The sequence below is a fragment of the Vidua macroura genome, unplaced genomic scaffold (assembly GCF_024509145.1).
Source record: "Vidua macroura isolate BioBank_ID:100142 unplaced genomic scaffold, ASM2450914v1 whyUn_scaffold_189, whole genome shotgun sequence".
Taxonomy (NCBI): Eukaryota; Metazoa; Chordata; class Aves; order Passeriformes; family Viduidae; genus Vidua; species Vidua macroura.
Window position 1 is genome coordinate 70,215 of NW_026530573.1, and position 7,745 is coordinate 77,959.

The 7,745-nt window shown below is 69.9% G+C and overlaps 2 protein-coding genes across 2 annotated transcripts; one reads left to right on the forward strand and one right to left on the reverse strand.

The window, feature by feature from the left end:
- Positions 1-104: 104 nt before the first annotated feature.
- On the reverse strand, positions 105-3,784 carry ATG4D (autophagy related 4D cysteine peptidase). The gene is given in 12 exon segments (XM_053969380.1): positions 105-357; positions 437-553; positions 651-727; positions 821-899; positions 982-1,292; positions 1,433-1,497; positions 1,591-1,687; positions 1,690-2,262; positions 2,352-2,441; positions 2,444-2,524; positions 2,927-3,010; positions 3,568-3,784. Coding segments are annotated over 12 exon segments (1,890 nt in total). The 5' UTR covers positions 3,719-3,784; the 3' UTR covers positions 105-192.
- Positions 3,785-4,263: 479 nt separating this feature from the next.
- On the forward strand, positions 4,264-6,654 carry KEAP1 (kelch like ECH associated protein 1). The gene is made up of 3 exons (XM_053969370.1): positions 4,264-4,293; positions 5,899-6,522; positions 6,622-6,654. Exons 2-3 carry the CDS (start codon positions 6,079-6,081, stop codon positions 6,652-6,654), a joined length of 477 nt encoding a protein of 158 aa, XP_053825345.1. The 5' UTR covers positions 4,264-4,293; positions 5,899-6,078.
- Positions 6,655-7,745: the final 1,091 nt, after the last annotated feature.

Sequence of the window (7,745 nt, forward strand, 5' to 3'; positions counted from 1 at the left end):
CCCGGAGTGTGAGAGGGGTCGTGGAGTGTGAGAGGGGTCCTGGAGTGTGAGGGGGGGTGGAGGAGTGCCAGTAGTGACCCAAAACAGCCCCAATTTGAGGGGGGGAGGTGCCCGCGGCCCCCCCCCGAGCCGCGGCTGCACCGCCCGGGGCCGATCCAGTGTTTGGGGGGGGGGGGATGGATTTGGGGGGGCTCAGAGGAGAACGAACTCGTCCGAGTTGGGTTTTTTGGGGCGTTTCCCCCGGCGGGGGAGGGGAGGGGGCGGCCCGGGGGGGGCGTCCAGGGCCTGGTGCTGAGCGCGGCCCTCGGCCAGAGTGAAGATGGGATAACGCTCCGGAGCCGAGGGGGGGGCCAGCACCTGGAGAAAAGGGGAGGGGGGGTCAGCAGCGGGAAAAGGGGGGGACAGGACACCCCGACCCCCCCCCCAGGGCACTCACCCGGGCCAGGTCCCCCCAGAGCTGCTCCAGCTCCGTCCCGCCGGCGTAGAAGCCGAAGGTGCAGCTGGGATCCATCTTCCCGAAGGACATTTTCCGCGGGAAGCAGCAGTGGAAGGACTGGGGGGGGGGGGCAGGAAAAGTTTGGGGGGGGGGGGTCACAACCCACTGAGCCCCCCCTCCATCGCCCCAGAGCCCGTTTTTGGGGCGCACCCACCTGGAGAGGGAAGTTCTCCCGGGCCGTGTCCACGCAGGGCTGGCAGAGGTGCGGGTCCAGGTAGAGCAGGGAATCACCTGGGGGGGGGGGCGGGGGGGCACGGAGGGGTCGGAGACCCCCGGAACACCCCCGGGGACCCCCCCCGGGCCCCCCTCCCGCGGGGTCGGTACCTTGGAAGCCGAGGAAGTAGAGCGAGTGCCGGGGCTTCCCGCCGATGATGCCGAGGCAGGAGCGGAGCTGCAGCAGCTCCTGGCGGGGGGGGACACGCGGTGGCACCGGGAATGGCACCGGGAATGGCACCGGGATCGCCCCCGGCCGCCCCCAGACCCACCTTGACGCACTCCACGTACACGGGGTTCAGGCTCTCGCCCCCCAACCGCGCCGGCACCAGCAGGACGAGCCCGCGGCGCCGCCCCGGCTCCGGCGCTCCCGGTGTCCCGTGTCCCGGGGCTTCTGGTCCCGGGGCTCCCGGTGCTCCCGGTCCCGGTGTTCCGTGTCCCGGGGCTCCCGGTGCTCCCGGTCCCGGTGTTCCGTGTCCCGGGGCTCCCGGTGTTCCCGATGTTCCCGGTCCCGGGGCTCCGGGTCCCGCTGTCGCCCCGTCACGGTCGCCCCGCACCAACCTGGCCGCGTCCTCTTTGTAAACTGCAAAAAAAAGGGGAGGGGGGGCCGCTCATTCCCGGCCCGCCCGACCCCACAGAAACACCCCCAAATCCCCCTGAAAACGCCCTCGAGCCCCTCCGACCCCCCCACACCGAAGACCCCCCCCCAAGTTCCCCCCGTACCGGTGCAGTCCTGGGCCACGTAGACGGCGAGCCCGGGGGTCTCCGTGCAGGATTCCACGGCCCCCCTGAGCGGGACGGGATCGGTGGGTCCGGGGGGGGTCCCGGCGTCCCCCCCCAACCCCACGGGGTCCCCGCCGAGCCCCCCCGGCCCCGCTCACCGCAGCAGGTGGGCGGCGATGGCGGGGCCGAACCAGTCCCCGGCGCTCTTGCCGAACTCCCGGCCCAGCTCCACGAGCCGGTGGATCCCGAACGGGCGCGGGGGTGGTCGGAGAACCAGGACACGATGGCGCGGTGCCGCTGCTCCGCGTCCCGGGGGGCTCGGGGGGCGCCCGGGGGGTCCCGTGCCCGTCCCGAGGGGTCCCGGGTCTGTCCCGAGGGGTCCCGGGTCCGTCCCGAGGGGTCCCGTGCCCGTCCCGAGGGGTCCCGGGGCTGTCCCGAGGGGTCCCGTGCCCGTCCCGAGGGGTCCCGGGGCTGTCCCGAGGGGTCCCGGGGCTGTCCCGAGGGGTCCCGTGCCCGTCCCGAGGGGTCCCGGGGCTGTCCCGAGGGGTCCCGGGTCCCCCCGGAGCGCTCCGTGTCCACCCCGGGAGGTCCCTGTCCATTCTGGGGGGTCGCGTCCATCCTGGGGGCTCCTGGCTCCGTCCTGGGGGCTCCCGGGTCCATCCCAGGGGGTCCCGCGTCCTCCCGGGGACGCCCTGTCCGTCCTGGGGGATCCGTGCCCATCCCGGGGGACCCTCGGTCCATCCCGGGGGGGCCGTGTCCGTCCCGGGGGGTCGCGGCTCCTGCGGACCCCCCCGGCTCCAGTTCCAGCAGCGCCTCCGGCCACATCCAGTCTGGAATTGAGGGATGGGTGAGGCGGGGGGGGGCTCGAGGAGTGTCCCCCCGGCCCGGGGGTCCCTCCGCAGGCCCGGGGGTCGCTTACCGCGGCCCAGCAGGTGCAGCAGCAGCCCCTGGCCCAGCAGCATCTGCGCGCTGCGCAGCGTGCAGCCCCAGCCGCAGTCGGTGGTGCGGGGGTCCCGGGCAGCGCCGGGAACCCGCTCCGGTACGTCAGCCACAACCGGGAGCAGAAATCCCGCCGGAACCGCGCCAGCTCCTCTGGGGAGGGGGGACAGAGGCCGTGGGAGACCCCCGAGACCCCCTCAGAGCTCCGAGACCCCCTCAGACCCCGAGACTCCCTCAGACCCCCCGAAATCCCCTCCGGGAACCCAGGGATCCGTCACACCGGGAGCAGGAATCCCGTCGGGACCGCGCCAGCTCCTCTGGGGAGGGGGGGGACAGAGGCCGTGGGAGACCCCCGAGACCCCCCTCAGACCCCCGAGACCCCTCAGAGCCTCAAGACCCCCTCAGATCTCCGAGACCCCTCAGACCCCCCCCCAAATCCCCTCCGGGGACCCGGGGATCCGTCACGCCGGGAGCAGGAATCCCGCCGGGACCGCGCCTGGTCCTCGGTGGGGGATAAAAAATGGGGGTGGGAGCCCCCCGGGGGGTCCCGCTCACCCCCGTTCCCCGGCGTGTAGACCCTCCCCAGCAGGTACAGGGGGTCCCGCGGGCTGAAGTGGGGCCGCGGCCGCAGCGTCCAGCCTGGGGGAGAAACGGGGTCAGCGGGGACCCCCGAACCCCGGCACCCCCAGATCCCGGGACTCCCGAATCCCGGGACCCCCGGTACCTCCTCGGCCCCCCCCCCCCCCATTTCCACCCCAGGACCCCATCCTGGGACAACCCCGCCCATCCCCGCGGTCCCGGGAACCGGCACCGCCCCGACCCGAGACCCCGTCTGCCTTCCGGTGTCCCAGTGTCCCGTTCCCGGTATCCCGGTGTCCCAGTGTCCCGTTCTCGGTTTCTCGGTTTCCCGGTGTCCCGGTATCCCAGTATCCCGATCCCGGTATCCCGTTCCCGGTGTCCCGGTATCCCGATGTCCCGTTCCCGGTGTCCCGGTGTCCCGGTATCCCGGTGTCCCGGTATCCCAGTATTCCGGTATCCCGTTCCCGGTATCCCGGTGTTCCGGTGTCCCGGTATCCCGTTCCCGGTGTCCCGGTGTCCAGTATTCCGGTATCCCGTTCCCGGTATCCCGTTCCCGGTGTCCCGGTGTCCCGGTATCCCGTTCCCGGTATCCCGGTATCCCGGTGTCCGGTCCCCACCGTATTTGACGCTGTTCCAGGCCGCGAGCACGCGGCCCCGCACGCGCTGCCCGCCCCGCTCGGCCGCGGGGGGGGGTCCCGGTCCCGGTCCCGGTCCCGGTGCCGGTGCCGGTCCCGGGGGGGGTCCCGGTCCCTCCCCCCCCCCGCTCATGGCGGCGGCGGCGCCATGGGGGGGCGGGGCCCCGGAGGGGGCGTGACCAACGAGAGAGGGCGGAGCCCGAATCGCGGCGGATGGGCGGGGCCATGCAGATCACCGGCGTGCGGGGGCGTGGTCATGGCGGGTGGGCGTGGCCCGGGCGGGGACCCCGGGGGCGGCGGGGGGGGGGTGTGGGGAGGGGCGGGGGGGGCCCGGGGACATTTCGGGGTCACTTCGGGACTTTGGGGCTCCCCCGGGTGACACCGGGAGGTCCCGGGGGCGTTTTGGGGTCCCGCGGGTGGCACCGGGGGGAGGTCACGGGGGCGTTTTGGGGTCACATCGGGAGCCACAGGAAGCCCCCGGGGGGGTCTCGGGGTCACGGGGGGGGGTCACGGGGGGGTCACGGGGACCCTCCCGGTGCCGCCACCGGGCCCGGGGGACTTTTATTGCGGCGAGGGGCGCGGCCGTGGGCGTGTCCGTGACGTCACAGGGCGTGTCCCGGGGGCTCTTATCGCGGCGGGGGCTCCGCGCGCTGCTTAGTCACGGCCCCCCCCCCCGCCCCCCCGGCCCCGGGGCCGCGGCGTGAACCGGTGAGACCCCCCCAAAATATCCCCAGCAAGCCCCCGGGACCCCCCGCAATACCCCCCGGGACACGCCGGTACCGGCACGGACCGGCCAGATCCCCAAATCCTCTGGGAATAACCCCAAAATCCCTCTCGGGGCACGCAGAACAACGCCCCGAGCCCCCCCCCCCCCCCCCCAAAACACCCCCCGGGATACCGCGGTGTCGGTGCGGGGCGGTGAGACCCCCGAAAATCGCCCAGAACACACCCCGGGAGCCCCCAAAATACCGGCGGGGCAGCTCCGGTACCGGGGCCGCTGCGTGGGCCGTGAGAGCGCCCCGAAATGGCCCCAAAATAGCCCCAAAATAGCCCCGAATTAGCCCAAAATGCCGCTCGGGATCGCCAAAATCCACCCCGGGTCGCCCCGGTAGCGGCATGGGCTGTGAGACCCCCAAAATAAACCCCTGACCCCCCCCCGACACGGACCCCCGGGGGTCCCCAAAAAGGTCCCTGTGATGGGGGAGGGGGGGGCTGTGTCCCCTTCCCCACCCTCTGTGCCTCAGTTTCCCCATGCTAACCCTGTTTTTCCTCCCCCACAACCCCCCCAAATCCCATTCCAGGGAGACCCTTGTTCCTGTCCTCACCCTCCGTGCCTCAGTTTACCCCCTCTAACGCCCCCAATTCACACTCCAGGGAGTCCCTGTCCCCCTCCCCGCCCTCCGTGCCTCAGTTTCCCTTGCTCTAACCCTATTTTTCTCCCCCCACAACCCCCCCAAATACCTCCCCACTCTCCGTGCCTCAGTTTCCCTTGCTCTAAACCCATTTTTCTCCCCCCCGCAGCCTTTCTATCACCCCAATCCCATTCCAGAGAGTTCTTGTCCCCCTCCCCGCCCTCCGTGCCTCAGTTTCCCCCCTCTAACTCCCCCAAATCCCATTCCAGGGAGACTCTGTCCCCCTCCTCACCCTCCATGCCTCAGTTTCCCTTGCTCTAAACCCATTTTTCTCCCCCCCGCAGCCTTTCTATCACCCCAATCCCATTCCAGAGAGTCCTTGTCCCCCTCCCCGCCCTCCGTGCCTCAGTTTCCCCCCTCTAACTCCCCCAAATCCCATTCCAGGGAGACTCTGTCCCCCTCCTCACCCTCCATGCCTCAGTTTCCCTTGCTCTAAACCCATTTTCTCTCCCCCCCCGCAGCCTTTCTATCACCCCAAATCCCATTCCAGGGAGTCCCTGTCCGCCTCCCTGCCCTCTGTGCCTCAGTTTCCCTTGCTCTAGACCCATTTTTCTTCCCCCACAAATCCCTCCTCACCCTCTGTGCCTCAGTTTCCCTTGCTCTAACCCTATTTTTCTCCCCCCCAACCACTCCAAATCCTCCCTGCCCTCCGTGCCTCAGTTTCCCTTGCTCTAACCCTATTTTTCTCCCCCCCCAACCACTCCAAATCCCTCCCCGCCCTCCGTGCCTCAGTTTCCCTTGCTCTAACCCTATTTTTCTCCCCCTCCAAATCCCTCCCTGCCTCAGTTTCCCTTGCTCTAACCCTATTTTTCTCCCTCCACAACCCCCCCCAAATCTCTCCCCGCCCTCCGTGCCTCAGTTTCCCTTGCTCTAACCCCATTTTTCTCCCCCCCCACCACAGCCTCTCCACCGCCCCAAACCCCCCCTGCCCCGGCGCGGGGGGAGGGCCCCCCCCCGCCATGTCCTGCCCGTCCCCGCCGCCCCCGGAGTGCCCGGCCGAGGTACGCCGTCGTCGCCGTCGTCGCCGTCGTCGCCGCGCCGCTACACGCTGTCCGAGCACCCGGCGGCCGCGCTGGCCGCCATGAACCAGCTGCGCCTCGAGGGCCAGCTGTGCGACGTGACCCTGCGCGTGCGGCACCGCCGCGACGTGCCCGCCACCGAGCTGCGGGCGCACCGCGTGGTGCTGGCGGCCGCCAGCCCCGTCTTCCGCGCCATGTTCACGGCCGGGCTGCGCGAGCGCGGCCTGGCCGAGGTGCCCATCGAGGGCGTGCAGCCGCGGGCCATGGAGCGCCTGGTGGAGTTCGCCTACACGGCGGCCGTGGCCGTGGGCGAGCGCTGCGTGCTGCCGCTGCTGCACGGCGCCCTCATGTACCAGGTGGACGCCGTGGTGCGCGCCTGCTGCGCCTTCCTCGGGGGGCAGCTGCACCCCAGCAACGCCATCGGCATCGCCGCGCTGGCCGAGCGCCTGGGCTGCCTGGAGCTGCAGCAGAAGGCCCGCGAGTACATCTACATGAACTTCGCCGAGGTATGGGGGGCTTTGGGGGGTTTTAGGGGGTGTTAGAGGGGGTTTGGAGTAGTTTTGGGGTTTTAGAGGGGTTTTCGGGGATCTGGGGCGTCCTGTCAGCAATGGGGGGACACCACGGAGGGACCCCAGTGAGCGCCTGGGCTGCCTGGAGCTGCAGCAGAAGGCCCACGAGTACATCTACATGAACTTCGCTGAGGTATGGGGGGGGTTTGGGGGGGTTTGAGGGGGCTTTGGGGGGGTTTTGGGGGTGTTGGAGGGGGTCTGGGGGTCCCACCAGGAATGGGGGGACACCGTGCAGTGAGTGCCTGGGCTGCCTGGAGCTGCAGCAGAAGGCCCGCGAGTACATCTACATGAACTTCACCGAGGTATGGGGGGGTTTGGGGGGGCTTTGGGGGGGTTTTGGGGGTGTTGGAGGGGGTCTGGGGGTCCCACCAGGAATGGGGGGACACCATGCACTGAGTGCCTGGGCTGCCTGGAGCTGCAGCAGAAGGCCCGCGAGTACATCTACATGAACTTCGCCGAGGTATGGGGGGCTTTGGGGGGGTTTTAGGGGGTTTGGGGGTGTTAGAGGGGGTCTGGGGGTCCCACTAGCAATGGGGGGACCCCAGCGAGCGCCTGGGCTGCCTGGAGCTGCAGCAGAAGGCCCACGAGTACGTCTGCATGAACTTCGCCGAGGTATGGGGGGTTTGAGGGGGTTTTAGGGGGTGTTAGAGGGGGTTTGGAGTAGTTTTGGGGGTTTTAGAGGGGTTTTGGGGGATCTGGGGCGTCCTGTCAGCAATGGGGGGACACCACGGAGAGACCCCAGCGAGCGCCTGGGCTGCCTGGAGCTGCAGCAGAAGGCCCGCGAGTACATCTACATGAACTTTGCGGAGGTATGGGGGCTTTGGGGGGGCTTTGGGGGGGTTTTGGGGGTGTTAGAGGGGGTTTGGGGGTCCCACCAGGAATGGGGGGGACACCATGCAGTGAGTGCCTGGGCTGCCTGGAGCTGCAGCAGAAGGCCCACGAGTACGTCTGCATGAACTTCGCCGAGGTATGGGGGGCTTTTGGGGGGGTTTTAGGGGGTTTTTGGGGGTGTTAGAGGGGGTCTGGGGGTCCCACTAGCAATGGGGGGACACCACGGAGGGACCCCAGCGAGTGCCTGGGCTGCTGGAGCTGCAGCAGAAGGCCTGCGAGTACATCTGCATGAACTTCGCCGAGGTATGGGGGGGTTTCTGGGGGGGTTT

What these genes read in the sequence shown, in the direction of transcription:
- KEAP1 (XM_053969370.1), top strand. Translation starts at nt 6,079, where the DNA reads ATGAACCAGCTGCGCCTCGAGGGCCAGCTGTGCGACGTGACCCTGCGC. An exon ending in TCTACATGAACTTCGCCGAG is followed by an intron (nt 6,523 to 6,621) that starts GTATGGGGGGCT and finishes GCGTCCTGTCAG; the next exon opens with CAATGGGGGGACACCACGGA.